At 38.2% G+C, this 19,112-nt stretch overlaps 1 protein-coding gene across 13 annotated transcripts in view; it reads right to left on the bottom strand.

Annotated features, from left to right (window-relative positions):
• Nucleotides 1–8,257: 8,257 nt before the first annotated feature.
• Nucleotides 8,258–19,112, bottom strand: part of LOC138019775 (probable G-protein coupled receptor No18) — a 57,372-nt gene continuing 46,517 nt past the window's right edge. For 9 of the 13 annotated variants that reach the window (XM_068866652.1, XM_068866657.1, XM_068866658.1 and 6 more), the window contains 3 exons: nt 18,376–18,417; nt 10,376–10,452; nt 8,258–10,006 (listed from right to left, as the gene is read on the bottom strand). In XM_068866652.1, the coding sequence (XP_068722753.1) occupies nt 8,846–9,979 (1,134 nt within the window). In that variant the 5' untranslated portion in view covers nt 9,980–10,006; nt 10,376–10,452; nt 18,376–18,417 and the 3' untranslated portion in view covers nt 8,258–8,845. Of the gene's footprint in view, nt 10,007–10,375; nt 10,453–12,803; nt 13,053–18,375; nt 18,418–19,112 lie in introns of those variants that run through there. The other 4 variants (XM_068866664.1, XM_068866663.1, XM_068866661.1 and 1 more) reach the window with 3 other exon arrangements.

Consider the following 19,112-nt stretch of genomic DNA (forward strand, 5'->3'; position numbering starts at 1 on the left):
TCGCCAACCTATTGGCCAATAAAAGGTACGTTTAGATTTACATTTGATGGGATTTACCGCTGGCTCGAAGGTCGCTGGAGGTTTCCGGTGGATAGGACGGTGCCTTCGTACTATTAACTTCAAAGGTATTTTTGCCCCGATTTATGATTATGGAGGAAATTTAGATCTTAGCAAGTGCTATTGAAATCCAAAAAGAAGATTAGGGGTGACCACGCATTTGTCAAAGATAATTCATGAACAATATTTGTAAAAAGCTCTAAAATACATTTAGTAATGTATGGCGTTCTTTCTCAAATTGAAGCTTAATATATTTATCTCTAAAGAATGCATGGTTACCCCCAATTTTCTTTTTGGATACCAAGAGTACTTACAAAGATCTGCTCTCTCTGTATAGTTTTAAACCGCACAAAAATATCCCTGCTTTAGTAAGCATCATCGATAGGAAACCCAAGCAATCTCGACCCCAGGGCTGTTCTCTTGACTGAGGGAGACTGGGGACCCCTGAAGCAAAGTGTTTTCTCATTGGTTTTCGTGAAGAACAATAAAAAGAGTCTCGGATTGGTGCATTCATGTTAGCACGAGGAGTGAGCATGCGCCATAAGATTCAAATAGCCAGTTTTTGGCTATAGGAACCCTACAGTGCATGTTCTCGTACATAGAGTTTCCCAGAGCCTTGGGTCGATCCGAGGCTCTGGTGACGAGAATGGAAACCCGAGTATCTGGAGAGGCACAGAACATATGCGCAATAACAATAGTAGGCACCGTCCTTAAATCATGTCTGGGGTTTATTAACTTGCTGTGGCTCATACATGCAGGATTCATTTGACATAAATGCCTTCAATTGGGCCTTGTTCAGTTCTCACAATAATAGTGATAATGAATATGCAAACACTTTATCTAGTTAGCTATACTGAAGACACACCCTGGAAGAAGGTTTTAAGGAATACCTTTGAGAGAAATACTAGGCACGGATCAAGGAGTAGAAGGTGCCTGAATGAAAGGAGAAGCCCCTGCATGGTAATGATTCTTGCTGTAGATGGCTAGTTTTGCCCATGAAAAATCTTAGAATTGGATTAAGAGCGGTTTCCCTGGTTTGCTCAAAAAGAAAACCGAAGGGCTAATAGTTGCTGCTCAGGAACATGCCCACTGCACAAATATGACAGACCAGCAGGGTGTGGATGAGCAATGTGGGGTTTTTGCCAACAACGTTTGGAAACTTTGATGTACAATGTGAGTGGGTGCCCAAAGTGGCCCAGACCCGATACACTGGGAGCTGTGCATGAGGTGTGGTTTTAAGTGCCCTGAAAAGTAGTATCAGTATATGAACCATGAACCACATTGCTGAGTGGAGAATGCATGATGATTACCGGTATGTCTTGGATCTTGCAATTCACACTGACAGAACTGGGACCAGCACAATCAACCTTACATATTCAAATCAACAAAAGTAACCATTTGTGGACCCTGATTGACAATGCTGTTTCATGCTATTTCCATGTGGTTGAGGCAAACCACAGAGAAGGTGAACAAATACAATTTGAGTTGCATTGTAGCTTTTGAGATAAGGCAGATACATCAGACAAGTGACTACCCATACCATGCCAATAGTATTGGGGGGGGGGGGGGGGGGCACTGGAGACCCCTAACAACGGCTTCATGGAGTCTTTCAGCAACTTGGAAATACCACATACGTATATCTGCAAGCACTCAGATGATAGTAATTTTAGGCACAGCTGGCATCCTTAGGCAAACATTGAGCCTGTAAGCCCCAATTAATGGCTGAGGTTTGTTGTATTAAAGGCACCCAGCAAATTAAACTTACTGCTGATGGTGAGGTAAACAGTAATAATAACGATAACAATGATAATGAAAATGCTAATGATGATGATACTGGTGATGATAAGACTCATTCAATTAAGTGAAAGTAGGCGTCATGCACATCGTCAAAACATTTTTCACAAAGAATAATCTGTCTCAGGATTGCACTCACCTGGGCTATCAAATTACATCAAGCTTGGTTTGTACTTATAATAATGATGATAATAATAATAATAATAATAATAATAATAATAATTTAATAATAATAATAATAATAGTAATAATAATAGCAATAGTAGTGATGATGATAATGATGAAAAAATAATGATAATTATAATGAACGATTACGTGCTTGTAAGGGAGGGGGGGGGGAGGGGTGCAGGAATCTTACCATAATAAGCCAATTCAGACGTTTATATTATTGTTAAATGACTATTTACAGGCTGCTCTTTTTCAGTTTATTAGCCAAGGCTCCTATCAAATTTCTCACTACTGACATCACAGCAGAAGCACACACAAATGTTTAGGCCAACTCAGTTGGTAAGAGCACTGCCCTTGCATCACAGAGGTTATGGGGTCAAATCCCATTAACGTCACTTGCATTTTTCAGTTGTCTACAAAGAGACGATTGCTTTTAAAAATTGTCTATATAGTGCCATCATTTCTCCAATTCACCTCTAAACTGCACTTCACAAACATTTGTCAACCAAAGACAAACTTTCCTCGCTTTCTGCCGTTGTTCAGAAAACTGCCTTGGTAACCGTGCATCGCAGGAAGCTGTAGGAATTTACAGTTACAATGCAATACATACTTAATTGACCACACCCCAAATGGGCTTTTCAGGGTCAATGAAACACAATCAACAAAACGAGAGAACACAACAGCGGCAGGTAAATCAGTTGGCTATTTACGAGTACGGCTGAGAAGTGGAACCAGGGACTATCAGGAACAAATTCAAGGACATCTGCATCTACATGTTCCAGCACTCGGCAAAGTCCCTTTTTGACTTGTAGCTGTTTCTGCTTAGGTGGCCTTATAGACCACAAGCCTTTTTAGAGACATCATCGCCAAGCCGGCCACTTCTGCTGGAGAGAACAGGACAGCCACGACACCGGGGACTTTATCCCCTACTCCTCTCGAATAGTGCATGGGTTCTTTAACGTCCCACAGGGAACATATGAACATATAAGATATTTGTGAGACGGGGCGTACGGTTTATAGTCCTTATATCCGAGAAGACTTGAAAGTCTAACCATTTGCAGATGAAATTACAAAGGCAGCACTTTCTCCTCAGTTGCTTTAAGATCCTGAGTGTTGATCCGGCCGGGGTTTGAACCCGCGACCTCCCGCATGACAGCCCGATGCTCAACCAACTGAGCCACCGGTGCGCGGTCAGAACGAGTCCTGAACCGGGTTTATGGTATTTCGATGTTTCATTCCGGCACCGCGTTCGAGATAGCTTAGGAACTCGCAACGTGCAGACCCGCTCTCAGATGGCTTGGATTTATTCAAGCTTCTTTCGCAACATCGATGATCATTTTTCATTACATGTACAACCATAGTTCAAATTTATGTCTTTCATGTTTTCACTAGAAAAATGTTGATCAACCTTACCACCGTTTCTCCCCGGTGGGGACATTTGGGCGTATCAACGAGGTAGGGTCAAATTACGGTGCAAAAACGCTTTTTGAACCACTCTTTTCGTTCCTTTGTAAATTCAAGAAAATTGACCACGAAACCGAGCAATGAGTAAAATCAATGAGTAAAATCTCTAACTGTTTGAGGGGGGGGGGGGGGGGGGGGGTTGGATTACTTGGGTCAATTTTCGCCTACCCCTTTTAGGTCTATTTTATGGCCAATTGTAGACCCCATCTTAGTCACTTTTGGGTAAATGTAATTTTAGCGACCCCAACTTAGTCACTTTCTGTTTATGCATATACCTTACATAAAGCCTTTTAATTGTAATTTCAAGACGGAATGTAATGCGACTAGGCAGTGGTTTCATTTTTGGCCTGTGAAGGTGGAACTAAGCTATCGAAGCCAAACACCAGTTGATAACTTCGCTTTGCTTGGCGTTGTTATTATTATTTTTCTTTCTCGATCGTCTTTAATGTACACAATAGCTAACTCTGTATCTTATATTTATGGGAAAAAGACGCGAAAAAGCACTGGCACTTAATTCCAACATCTAAATCTTCCCGTTTGATGGTTTGGCAAGAGTGAATTATTCACTCTTGGGTTTGATTATTTTTACGACAAGGATAAGGGTTAGTACGTGGACTTTCCTTTGCTATTAAGATTGACATTATTTAATGGTAATAGCAATAATATCAGGCTTCCTTGTGATGAACCCGGCCAAAAACGACGAACGATTATCACAAAAACGTGTTATTTTTCTTGAATAGTTGTTTGGAAGAAGCAAAGCCACACTACGTACTCCAACACTGTCTGAAAGAGAGTTTTCTTTGAAGTACGTACAGATGACAGTTTTCAACTTTCCGTGATAACGCAGGCTTATGTACTCCCGGACATTTTTTTTCAATTTGGAAACCTGTATTAATTAGTTTGGTCAAATTTAATATGTAAAAGCAAGGCACTGTATATGTCTTTTCACTAACGATTTGGCCTAGTTTTTTAAACAGGATTATTGCTAATGCATGGTTCACATTGGCAAGTGCTAGACTTTTGCATATTAATCGCAAAATGTTGCATTTGCACAAACATATTGCTTTTTTTTTTTTGCACAACCCCCCGCAGAGATGTATTAAAGTTTCATAGCTTTCATTTACTTAGCCAATGAAGAGAAACTTGAAATTCTCAAAGTGATCGCGAATGCAAATAAATATCTGTCAAATTATCATCACAACCAGCGCTTTTCGAACTATGTGCACCATAGTTGTTTGCGTAATGCTTAGAAAAACTAGACGCTCCATAAAGCGTACACTGGGTTGCCTGTGGTACGTGTTACACAAAAAAGGAATGCACTGAATTGGGTGGTATTGAACTGCAGCGTTTCAGTTAATTTTTTTTAAGTGGGGGATCATTAAGACCATTTGAGGGTCACCCACATGTCGCGCCAGCAGAGGCCCTTTGGCTCACACGTTCAAACGTTTAACTATTTTGTAATGCCCTGTCCCATTTTGAGGTCTTTTAGTTTTTTAAGCTTTGGTAATAAATTCAGTTTAAAGATAACAAAACACGGTCTTGAGTAAAATTCACTCGTTTCTTCTTTACATAAATAGTCTGCAAAAAGTTAACTGCAGATTGCTCTAACGGACGGTTTCCAGCATGTCTTGCAGTTGCACTAAGCAAACGTATATTGCAAACACTAAGAAAGGACTGAAGGTGTTGTTTCCGCTTCTTATTTCCTCTTATTGTTAGTCTAATCTGATCCCAGCAGAAAAAGCCAAGCCAAAAGACAGATGAAGAAAAAAAATAACATATTTTTTATACATAACTCTGAATCGAATTCTCATCGAAAGATTGTCATTTCCCCTCTAACAACTAACGACATCGCAAAAATTCGTAAGCCACAAACGCACACAGTTTGCCCTCCGATTGCACAGAAAGGACGAGGACAACCGTACGTAGAGGTAAGTGAAGTTTATTTGTACATTTACAGCTTACTTTAGCATTTATAAGCTCAAAGTATATTTTCCCATACAAAGTCTGTAAATCGTACACCGCGCTTGGGCTGCCTGTGCGGGAAAGAATGTTTAATCGTTCGTCGTTTTCAGAGTAAAACAACGTACTTTTTAGCCAAGAAATAGACTTGCGAATTATCGCAAATCGCAATGCTGATAAGCACGAAAGCAGAAGAAATGGTTAAATAATTATGAAGTTTGTTACTATCTGAATGTTTTTGGGTTAGAGTACAGAGTAAAGGGATATATTGTCACGCAAATGATGTAATTTTATGACACTCAAAATTCGCAAAAAGCATGACTTTCATGTAAACAATCTTCGCACTAGGTAGTCGTAGCAATAAATTGGATTAACCAGGAAGTTAAAGAAATATTGTTGGCTTCCCAAATAAATTTCATTTTACACTACAATGACAAAATCATTTGTCAGAGAGAAAAAATCTCTGTCTCCCCGCGTATCACATTTCAACGCACGTATGCAACTTTGTTAACTCATTTTCAAATGTTACCAAAAATATTACTTCTCGTCAAGCGTTGCATCTTTTGTGTTCAAATAACCGCTAAAAATAAAGATTTTTTAACGATCTATCCGTAGATATTTTTTCATAATTTAATATTCTCTGTCAAAATTTGCACGACAATCAAAACACAAAAATAGCAACGCACGCAACAAATTTAGTAGGATTTACCTCTTCGTCGAATTCTCATGCTTAACACAGGAATTTTTAGTTATTGTGAAAAATCTTTCTCAATTCGTTAGCAATCATCCTTTCAAATTTCAGAGAAATCGACCAGTTCGCGAATATTTTGCGAGTTTTTTTCAATGGGATGTCAAAAGGCCAAGTGGATGTTATGCATAATCGGGCGATTAAGTTGCGCGTGTGACCCGTCATAAATATTTTTTCACAAAATGTTCCCGAATCGTTAACAATCACCACAGGAGACAAGAACATCATTCTAAAAGCTTATTCTACGCAAAAAGTAGGTTCTGGAGGTAATTTTGAGAGTGGAAATCAATACACGAGGCATGGTATCTTCAATTAAATTAACACAACAGAAAGACGCTAACCTCATTTTGACACGAAAAGGCTTTACCATTGCCATAAAAACTATCCAGTTAAGCTCGCATATTGTAAAACATGATGAATTCATAAGGGCCACCTTTTCCAGCGAAAACGTTTATGAAAAAAGCAACATATTTGCTATTAGAGGCAAAAACCCTTTCCTATTTCATTACGTGCGTGAAGAGTAGAATTAAACTAAATCGTGTCAAATTGTAACAAAATATCAACAAAATAAATTTCAGGCTCAAACCGTTTCCATGAAGAACCTTTCCTTGAATAATAAAGCACAAAATAGACGACAAGCTTTCTTTCAAATAATTCTTCGCTGTCACATTTCCAATTGATTTTTTACCTGAAGACTGTGCAGTGTTGAGTACCAATAAAATTATACAAACTATACTCAACACTGCACAGTCTTCAGGTAAAAAATCAATTGGAAATGTGACAGCGAAGAATTATTTGAAAGAAAGCTTGTCATCTATTTTGTGCTTTATTATTCAAGGAAAAGGTTCTTCATGGAAAGTCATAATTCTATTTATACGTGTTAACAAAAGTACAATAAAATGAATGGAGAGTCTTTGTAGTATCATTAATTTTCTAGCTGCCAGTCCACACCAATATAAATGAACACACTGTCCAAACTGTAATTTTCTAAGTTGGCCTCTTTTACTTAAATGTCTTTGGGTCACAAAACTTTGGTTGCAAATCACTCGAAAAGGTTCACATTTTTAACACAAGCGCAACGTTGTGTCAGTGTACATTCTAAGTGCCTTGCGCCGATTCCTCCTATTTCTTACGTTGTTAATTGCGTATGCACATGCATTATAATAATTCACATATGCATTTCCCTGCGTTTGCAATGTCGCACATTCGGCCGGTGAAATCCAACGTTGTCATATCGCAGTGCGACGCTAACACTGCAAAGCAATACTTAAAAAATTTAAAGAAATCGGTGAACCTTGACAGACAATTTCTTTTTAAAAATTTCATATTTTGAGTTATTTGACGCACAGATTACCATTCCACCTTTCTTACCTTTCCAGTTTGGTTGTAAACTGAGCGATCAATAACAGAGATATAGATACTTCCCGCTGGGGCGTCAATTAAGGCTTCCGAAAGGAACCATTTTTTAGGGGCACCCAACGAGAATATAGTTCAAAACAACTTAAACATAGCATTGTTAAACCCATTGTAGTATTTAAACAGCAGCTATAGGCATATTTTTATCCCCTAAAAATTTTTCATCTGTTCGGATTTCCTAGCTGAAAGTCTAGTGATCCGAAAATTATAAGGATAAAACTTACCTTTTCGAAACTTTTAGCCAGAAAAAAGGCTCCCGAAAATTCTAGGTGATCTTTTTAGGGTAAAACACCGTTAAAAATGGGCAATTATACCATATTTTAGATGTTCGAAAATCCTAGGACAGGTGGGGAAGCAAGAAATTTTACAACAAAGGTTCCGAAAATTCTAGATCTCAAATCGTCTTACGAACAGATATTTTCCGAAAATCGACGTTGGGTGCCGCTGATTTTTTTTGTGTGTGTAAATGTTGCAACGGCTTTTAGCGGTGAGTCAGATAGAAAAAATGGCTGCTTGTCCAAAGACAGCTTACGATATGTTTGGTAGTTCTCGGCCTTATCAAATCGCAGGATTGAAGAGTAACATGCAAACTATACAGCTCATGGTTACAAACAGTTTGAACGCGACATCCTCTGGAAGAATACACGTGGACGATAATACAGATGATATATTTCAAAACCTCCTTGGACAACTGACATATGGCAAACTGTGAAGTTATGAAAAACAACTAGGCAAGTAGCAAATAAAACTGATAACGAATTCTACTTCCATTACCCGATTTGTACAAAAGAAATCGACATATTTCATAGACTTTATATTTAGCCACCGAAAGCTAATAGTTTGCTCAAATTGCATTTTGAACTTTGTGGTAGCGATCAAAAGGTGTTATGATAATAACAGATTATATCAAATCCCCGCCCACCAGGGAATCTTCTTTTGATAAAACAATGGTTTCCAAATGCTTAACAATGGAATCGCAAGTATAGTACTGTAGAATAGAGTCTGTCTTATTTTACTGATGTTGTAATCCTATTTGTGTTCAACCAATTCTTATTTTAGATGGTGCAACAAATCAATTTTTGACTGCACCCTGAAAGTCGATTGGAGCCCTATACCCCATTCTTGGTAGGCAATCACAAAATTACTACAGGAACAAAACAAATGACGTTTCTTTTTACACAACTCACTGGTTGTCACGATAATTTCGGGTGCACCATAACAGATAATGATAGCCGACTTCTACGAGTAACACGTTGTCTCTGTTCCGCCATTAGCATGTGCTTTGCTTTTGCTGTGAGATCTTCGTGTGATTCTGTACAGGACTCGTAGGAAAGCTGTGCGGAACTCTTTGTTGAAGCACGTGTAAATGATCGGGTTTGCCGCTGAATTGCTGACTGGAAGAACATTCACAAAGACTATAATTAACGTGGACTTTAGCTCCTCGGCCATCTTGTAGCAGTTCGAACAGTACTGAAACACGAGAAAAATCACAAAAAACGGGAACCACGATACAATAAAAACTCCCACCACTATGGCCAGTGTTTTGGTCGCCTTGAGTTGCCGCATAATCTGCAAACCCGATGGCTTGCGCAGCTTATGGGAATCTGTCAATGGGTCGCAGCTTCTCTTGCCAAGTGATATTCGTCTCGTGGTTGATGATGTTGGAGAACTGGCGTTTCCGCTGGTCTCTTCATTGTCCCCCTCTTGCAAAAACGTCATAGCAATCGCGTCCTTGTCTTTTTGGACGCGAAGCGCGTGCCCTATGGCGATTTTCAGCACCATTGCATAGTTGATAACGAGAATCACAAGCGGAAAGAAGAAGGCTGCAATAGAAACGATGGTTATGTACACCTTGGCTTGGATAGAGCACTGTTTCCAGGTTTTGATTGTCTCTTTGCCACCCCACTTCACAAACGAAAGGGACGCGAAAATTAGCGAGTACAGCCATACAAACGCTATCATCATAAATGCTCGTCTTCCAGTCATGTTTTCGCGGTAAGTGAGCGGCCATTTCACCGCTATAAGCCGATCGAAGCTGATACCAAGGAGATTAAGTATAGAGGCACCACAGCAAACCATATCGATCCAGATCCAAAACTGGCAACCTGCCGTTCCCAATTCGCTTGGCCATATTTCCCCGTTGACAGTCTGCCAGATCCTGAACGGAAGCGACATTAACCCGACAAGCAGATCGCTAATCGCCAAGGAGACGATAAGGTAGTTTGTTGGTCTGCGAAGACGCGGGTAATAGTACACACTAAAGCACACCAGTATATTTCCCACAATCGTCAGTACCATGATTATAGTGTTAAATGTCGCAGAAGCAATGTGGCCAGCTTTTGCGGAAGTCGTGTTTGTTCCATTGCCCGACATTTCTCCGGATTGTTTGCGCTCACGTCGCTGTCGAGAAAATATTATGTTCGGCTATTAATTTTTCATCAACATAAATCACTTTTGAATTAAGAACAAAGGCTCTGGAATCAAGCGTGGCAATTGTGCATGAAACAAAGGAGATTAATTATTGGTGAGATTTTTGTGCATGTTGAAAATGCAAGGAAAAAAAACTCACATCTTTCAATTAAATGGCTGGAATTAAGAAGTGATCATTCGAAGTTTAATTAAAGCGCTAGTGAAGAGTTCCCGTTGACCATCTCTTCATTTTCCCAAACATTTTGCATGGATTGACAACCAGTTGTCGTTTTTGCGATGCACGTTTGCCAAATGTAAATGTTATTGTTTACCAACATAAAAAGGAATAGTATTACTCACCTTGTATCAAAGTTATAGACTTCACAGTAACGAATCCTATTGGTTCTTTGTTATCGTGGAAAAATCTTTTTATGACACTGAAAAGAAAACATTCATTATTAGAACATACGGCAGCGATTTGGCTCTTTGTCATCTTATCTTTAATACAGATTTTCAAGAGGCAGTATACACAGCTAACCGAAATGACAACACAAAACTGATCGTTTTTTCTCCAATAGCGGTTAATCTAACATTTTATTTTTTTCATACCTCAGTGTTTGCTTTTCATTTTGTTTTATTTCGACTGACGGAAACTTTTTCCACACACCCAAACAGTACTATGCGTTGAAAAATCGAAGGAGGTTACATAACGATCGGTAAAATGTATTCTTTTGGCGTTCCCCGCGAGATACTTCTTTTATGAGAAAAGTACACATGAAGTATTTTAAGAGAATTTTTTGAGCCATTGAGGCTTTTCTGTACCTTTTTTAAATGCCCAATTTTGGTTTTGAAATGTGGGCGTAACAAGCCATCTTGTCGCACTAATATCGGTATACTGTACATCGTCAAGTGTCAAAAAAAACAAAAACAAAATCTCTTTTTCCGGTGGTAGTTTTATTACCCCGGTAATGTTTTAAAGGAAATGTTTGTTGTAAATTTAAAATAAAGTAACTTGTCTTATGGACCCTTATGTTAATGGTTTCACCTGATGAAGTGGATCTCCAAATCATTCATTGGAAATAATTAATTTTGTCCATTCTTGAAAGTGAGTTCTTGTGAGGTTGGTTTTCAAGAGTGAATGAATCCATCGCGAAAATATGTAAAGCTTCGTTAGTTATAGTTATCATGGCTTCAAGTTCAGAACAACCTTTTAAGTTGCATTCGAGTGCAACGTCATCGATCAGAACTGATTTTGTATCTCGTGGTTTATCAAACATTTTTCCTCGAGAATTCAATCATTTTGGTATGAGTTTTTGAAAGATAATTAAGATTTTGGAAGGCAATAAGTTTACAGAAAAACTTATTTGTTTTGGAGAATGGAATACTAAACATGTTGCTGTTTGAGATAACATAACATATATTTGCCCTCAGGGTGGGTTGAATTACTTGGCACAAAATTTGCACGGATGCTAAGCTAAAACGTGAAAAAAAAAAACTTTAAGTTGCCGGCACAATATACCGCCCAATACGTATGCCTGCTTGTTTTGCCCCTGATGGAGCTTGAATTTGCCTTCGCATCGCAGTACATGAGGAGCAAGTAACGCAAACGAAACACAAATTAACAACTGTTTTGTTATCGTCACCCAATGTTTACGCCAAGTTTCATTTTCGTGAGACCTTTCCCCAAGATCCTTTTACTCTGACATTCTACAAAACTAAAGGAATGGAAAAAGAGTTTTCTTTTTTTTTTCTCTCCGTAGTGCTCCAGAAATTACACATATTATGTGTAAATGAAACGCTTGAAAGCTGTTAAATTGCATGATGTTTTGTTTTAATTCGATGTCTCCAGCTGGGACGCGGGTACTTACCTGAAAATTAACCAAAGACGGCAAGCACTGTGGCTACCTTTTGATTTATTTTCAAGTATCAAAATGTATCCTCTTTGACAAAAAATTTTGCTAGACGCCTTTACATTCATGAATTTTCTCGGGAGGATCAAATGCATTCTTTTCGTTGCGGTAAAACTTTAAAATGAATTTTTCGTGAAAACGTCGACGGTCCTTGAAAAACCTAAAGTATTGAAGATGTTCGAACCGATAACTTAGAAACTGTGAAATCTGATATTTGCTTTGACATACATTTCTCAGCCATGTTAGGATTGGTTTACTTCTGTTCTTGTAATGTAAATTCTCATCATTGAATATGTATTAAACAAAAACGACTATTTTAAGGAGTTCGTAAACCAGGCACTGAGACTAAAAACCCTTCGTCTGAAACAGAAGCGAAAGTAGTTATTTCTGGTTCTTGACCTTTTGTAGCCATACTCGAAAGACGTTTGTCATTTCATGTAGAATTCCTAAAAGCCTTTGGCACCTTTGGTTTGGTTTGTGGGGGAAAGCGATGATAATTTCGCTTTATGCCATTTTAGCTTACTTTTTGTATCAGTAAATAACATCTCTGTAGCGTCAAAATTTTCAGGCATTTGGCATGACCAGTGTGTAACTTATTACCTTCTCCAACGAACTGCACACATTCTTTCGGTCACGAGCAATATGCAATGGATGCCAGTTAACAAAACAATACCTTTACTACGGCAGTTTGCAAAATCTTTCAACACAAGCTCGGTTTTTCAAGCTGTGGCCTTCACATTTACGAGGTTATTAAAAAGTAGCTCAACAGTGAAGGCACCGAAGGGCAACGATTTTTTTGGCAGTTGACGCCATTTGTTAACTTCCATCGCCATCACGTTTAAACAACCACCCCACAAGACGAATTTAAAAGACCCTACCGTACAATTTGGAAACGTCTTGGGCTAGTGCCTTGAATGAAGGGAATTTCACTGTGGTTAGCCGGGTTTCTCTTTGTGATGTCGGCGACTTATGGCTAGATTCAGAGCTAGATTGATAGAAAACCAATAACTGTGAAGCTTATGCGGTTGATCCCATCGTATTAATAAGAAAATCATCAGGCTGGAGTCAAGAGACCTCGTAAATTAAGCCGATTGTATCTCCGCTATTTTTAGTGTCATGTCAATCTGACACTGATGTTATTTCCTCGGCTGTAATTTATGACCCTGTTTGCTTCATTATAATATACAACACCAAAGGGTTTAACGCTTTAATAAAAAAAAAAAACATTAAACGCGTCACTTTTTGGAAAAGGTATTTTTGTTTCTTTGTGGATAAATCAATGTTCTTTGGTGACTAATTATATTGGCTTTGAAGACTTGTACTCCTCCCAGGTTTTAGCAGTCAATAATAGCCCATAAAGCTCTAGTCGTTGACACTTTCCTGGCGGTGGAATGAAGGATATGTCTTGACAGAGTAAGACTGTGATTCGGTCAGCCACTGATACACTATTTTTGATAGACAGCTCTTGTAGAAAGATAATATATTGATATATATTTTTTTGGAAATCGAAACAAGTGACCTAAAAAGCCAATTATAGTCCTACACCTGCTAGCTGTTCCAACCTTTTAATTAAATGTACCGTGAGCGATGTTTCCAAAAAAGGACATTTTTTGCTCACAATTTTTCGTTTTAAAATGCATCCTGTTTTGCTGGACGGTAGTCAAAACTGAACCGTTGTCTATCCGGGCTTTTTGATGAATCAGCTTAATCAATGACCATCTAAATGCTTATCTGTCAGAGCGGCGGAAACAAGTAAAAAAATGTACAGTGGTCAAATCTTCAATTGCATGGCACCGTGCATCGTTTGCTGAATTTGGTGTCGAAGGAAGATATGAGCAAGTGTCCTTGATGAAACTTAAAGAATTGCTGTTTGAGCCTTTTCTCTTTCTCTACAAGATTTTACCTATGCAGTTAAAGCTAATCCAGTTGTTTGCGCTACCTTATCCCATGCTCTACTGTTTTTATTGGCGATTCTAGAGCCGTCGTTCGTTTTTTTATTTTTTTTTTGCGTTTCATTCCCACCTTATCGTGGAAATGAACTATTTGACGATATGACCCTTTAAACGCAATTAAACTCGATATTTGCATATTTCCTAGCTCATTTCCCAAAGTTCTTTCAGTCTTCCAAATTGACTTGTCTTCTCACGGGGAGAGAGTTTATTTCTGAAATGTCTTGCACTGAATGCAGAGTTCACTACGCAGTTGCCGAAAGCGCTGCGAATGACTATTAAAAGGTAGACCAGGCTATAAAATAAAGTTGGTTGTGAAGTGAAGCCAAGTCGAGCTAATCAAATGATACCCAATCAGTTCATTCATGAGTTAAACTGCAATTAGAATTTCTTATTGTGCGGAAATTCATTTTCCTCGCTTTTCTATTGACGTTCGCCTTTCGTGAGGTGAAAACTTGAATGTAGTTGGTTTTCCACTGTGGAGAAAATCAGAGTTTTGGATCTTTGAGCCCTGAGCAAAAATATTTGGATACGCAGTGGTATTTCCCTGAATCAGTGATCGATGAAGGTCATTTATCGTCTGTTTTTCGAAGAGCATTCTTTCTGAAGCCGCCTTTGTGATGATTATAGCCTTAGGGTAAACTTGGAAAACTACGATAACCGAAAAAACAGTCTTCTCTGTCTAATTATGCAATTAACAGCTATAACAGCCGAATCTCTTGCCTTACACATTTGTGCATATATGAATGATATTCTCTGACAATTTATGAAAACGCTTTTCCCGTCGTAAATGATGTGCCGGTCAGAGCTTAGACTTTATTCGGACAATTAGCTTTGTTAAAAAGGGAGAGAAATTGAAAAAGAATTAGATTTCCCCAACTGCACAAATGACAAACAATTTCCTGTTTAATAATACGATATGCTTTCGGAAGCATCAGACCCAAAAAATTGTTTTACGACAATCTGAAATTGTTGACATATTGTGCAAGCATTTTGTTTCCTCTCTTTGCTTCATTTAGTGAAGGCTTGAAGAAAGCAAGGAATGAAGTGTATTAGTAGTGCAAGTACTGGTTAGCTCTATGGGTATTTTTTTCATTTGTTGAAGAAAAAGTCGGCTTCGGTTTTTGAATTTCTGGGTGTCGTTCCTACCTACGAACTGTCGTCGCATTTTTGGAGCATTTAAACCATCATGCTGCAGTTACGCTTTTTTGTAACAGCTTTATTGGGTTTGACTTCCAAAAAAAAAAGAAAGAAAGAAACACGCAACAGTAGCACTTAATACGAAGACCCAAAACCCTTATATTATATTAAAAATTAAACAAATTAATTAATAAATGAATAAAAAGGAGATTAAAAAAAAGAAGAAGAAGAAATACAATAGCTAGTGATGGCAGGGGCAGGTTCTGATCGTGGTCCAGATACAGGTGTAGTCGGCATCAAAAGAGGTCCTAGGTTAGTGCATAGGATGAGACATAATAAAGTTCTTGAAGGATTCCGGAGAGGAGAAATTTGAAGGCGGAGACAGTTTACACATGTAGTTCCAGAGTTTAACAATTCGGATAAAGTAGGACGACTGATAGGTTCTTGTTTTACATAAGAACTCAAGAAGAACCGAGTCTGGTACGGCCATGGCAGGCAAGAGATACAAAGTCTTTAGATCAGTAAGATTGTTCAGGCGTTTTGTAGAAAAAGACCATATCTTTGAGTTCACGGTCAAAGGTTAGTGGCAGAAGGTTTAATTATTAAGACTAGAAGCCTGTCCTTGTAGGACATTTCCCCGAAACGAGTTTGTAGGATCCATCTCTTCGCTCTCCTCTGCACTCTTTCAATCTCTGTTTTAAGGGATATTTGCGACGGGGACCGACATTGCGTTGCGTAGGACAGATGTCTTTGTATGGGTTCAGGACTCTCTTGCCGATTATCCCTTGGCTTTTTGTATTTAAGTTTTATCCCATAGATTGTAATAAATAAATAAATAAATAGATAAATAAATAAATAATGTCACTTGGCTTCAAAATATAAAAAGCAAACAAAAAGACTTAGGCAAAACTTTGATTCGCAGAATTAACCTCTCTAAAACGCGTTTGACACCTTCCAAGAGAGTTTGCGATCTGAGACGTGCAGGTTAAGGCCCTAAATTACAACTTATACTCATTTACGAGTTTTTCTCGCTTTTGTTATATTCATTTAAATTTCAACCTATTAGCCGCTCTCTTTACCGATTTATCATGAAAAGTGTTTTTAAAAAACTTTAAATGGAGATCAGACGTCATGTATAAATTGTATACATATGGTAAGTTTCAAAACTTCGAGCGGCAAAAGCTTTTGAGGCTTCAATGTTAAGTTCCATCTCGCACACGTCTGGCCGGTTTCGCTTCGATTTTTTTCGCTCTTACGTTCCTTTGATCCTTGCTAAACACCAACTTACAAAAGTAGGTCATTTTGGTGCACTTTTCTCAATTTGTAGTGTTCACGCGTCTCCCCCTACTGATAAGAAACCTCAGGATACAAGTTAACGTTTCGCAGACGGTTTGGCTTTGGAAAAGTCGAGAAAGTTTGTACTTTAGATTAAAATAAGGAAGAAAATAACTTGCTAGAGCTTCTATATTTATTCTCGTTGGAACATAGTCATGCAGTGTTTCAGACAATGAAAATATATAATATGGATGAGGGCGGTTTTACGTACCGGCAACATTCACTGGTGATGGCTGTGAAATGCTCAGGTAAATACATTCTGTCGGCAAGGTTGGTCACGTGACCTTTAGCCGTGAACGGAATCCCAGATTCCCCTTCTTTGAAGATCGTCTTCAAGTAAAATTTGTTCAAATGCAACTGGAGTGCATAATTCCAGAAGACTTCGTCATCGACCCAGTAAGCCTTTTTTAATTTTCTCTAGCAAGGTTTCTTTGTTCTTACTTTTGGGTGTGACCCCAGAAATAGGTCCTTCATAGTAATTTATAATTTTGGTTACTAATGCTGCCCCATTTTAAAATAAAATTTTAAAATATACTTCTGTAATTAACATATATCCTATACCTTTTAAAAAGATCCTTATTTCAATCAATTTATTGCTTACCTTTTGTAAATTAAAAAATAATAAGAAGAAAAACAGTGGTCAACTCAAATCCTCAGATGCTTTGACCACTGTGCACACACATTAAAACCGAAGAAATCTATTTTTTCCTCAGTTCTCCTAATTGTATATTGTAAATACCTGTGTAATAATCATTTGAAAGATTCATTCATTCAAGCGTGATTATACCATGCCGTGTTAACCTGGTAAGTCGGGAGATCTCTTAGCTGGTGGATGTTGGAACGTTTTTCAGTTTCGGCATCTGAGCAAAAAATGTAGATGAAAGTCGTCGAACGGTAACCTTTTTTTTCAAATGAGGTCAGCTTCTGGGAAAGCCAGTTTAAAATGAAAACAAGAACAAAAAAAGAGCTTTGTAGCGCAATAAATCAGTCCTGAGGATGTAAAGAAGTTTCGAGGCTACTCCATTCTTAGAACGCAGACAGTTACATTCCAAGAATTTTTACAAAAGAAGAACAATTAGGAAAAGTGTAAAAAAAAAAAAATGACACCTTATTACGTTATAACACTTGTGGCAGATTTGTTGTATCCTTGACTAAAGCTAAGGAAGCATGATGCTCACCGCGTTTTAAATTAATTAAGAAACGGCCTTTTGTCCGAATGTCATTGAAGCCAAAAAACATTTGTTTTGCCCAACCTTGCGTCAGGTGGTCGAAGGCGAGTATGGTAACGATGAGGTCTGTCTTATCCCCCTGCTGTTCAATAACATGTTAAGCATTCGTTATATAACTTTGTGGTGCTCCTGAACGCGGTTATCACATTTCGGAAGATTTATCGGGTTTCCGGCGAGTTTTGGTAACGAGAAACGTGATTCTGAAACAGTCCCTAGCATTTTTTTATCTCTGTCAATCGAGAAAAGGTTTGTGGAGCTAGGTGCCTAGAGCGTCTAGCATTCCACGCATGTACACTCGATCCAGTCCTAAACTATATACTGCCAAGATATGCTGACGTAAGCCGTCATTTCTGAAGTGGAATTTCCTTATTGATCTGAAAAGCTCGAACGAAGTGTTTTGACAACGTTGTTTTGAGTCCTTTAGTAAACAGCAATCGCTTCAACCTTTTTTTCTTGAGTTCCATTGACGTATGTCATCTTTTGCACATTGAAAATGGACCATTTATTTTAAAAAAGTTACAGGATTTGTCACTTTGTCAAAGTAATCATCTTAATTGAAGAATTCACTTGTACTCCTTTCATGTCGCCAAGGATGAATTCAATGGAGCATTTTTCGCAGCTTTTATCGTCGAAAAGTGTTTGTGTACCTTCTGTAAAATTTGATTTAATTGCATTCACCTTTGCTCGTTATGTACGTTTTAATTAGAAATTATCGAACCCAAGAAAATAGGCTTTTAAGGCCTTTTTTTTTTGAAAAATTAACATAGAAAATACAATTTTAGAGCTTTTTAACTTACCCTTGCCTCTTCGCCTGTCTTTGTGTTCTTGTGTAAGCTAGCCTATGACAAATAAAAGCAGCGATATCAGTTTGTATTGATCGCCAATGGACCTTTAAGGTGTAGAACACCCAAACTGTCAAAGCGTAATGTGGGCATTGAAAGGCTTCCTGCAGTTTGTTTCTCTTCTGGAAAAAGCAATTATTGTGGACGTCGGAAGAGAGAGCAAAAACTATTTTCCCTTGTACAACTGAGCAACACAATTTGCCGTTGAATATTTCGCTACGTAGCGGAAATAACTTCTGTTCGTTTCAAACTTCGTAATCATGTTCAAATCGAGAAACCAATGGAAGCCTAGCTGGGTAAAGATGGATTGATAGTTTGAAAAATGAAAATAAACTCTGTTGCATCTACGGAAGAGTCATTGTTTTGCGTGAAGGCCGTGTCCAAGGAAGTGCTAGTACGTCATCTTTTCAAAAGTATTTTCGCACTCGGTGTTGCTAACGAAAATATCCGACATTTTCTTGCAACTATGTTTTTGCCGGGCTCTCAGAAATATATTTGGAATAATACAGAGAAGGTTTCTCATTTATGATTCAAAACTATTGGTATCATGTTAACAGGGTTGTTTTGCCTTTCTAGGTTTTTAAACTCAAGAAAAGTATGTACCCTTTTAAGGAAACTGTTAGAAATGTTTTGTTTTTAAGCTATTTGACCATGACATATTTACTGTGAAATTGTCTTTGCAAAATGCAAAC

Source organism: Montipora capricornis, chromosome 10 (genome assembly GCF_036669925.1).
Source record: "Montipora capricornis isolate CH-2021 chromosome 10, ASM3666992v2, whole genome shotgun sequence".
Lineage (NCBI taxonomy): Eukaryota > Metazoa > Cnidaria > Anthozoa > Scleractinia > Acroporidae > Montipora > Montipora capricornis.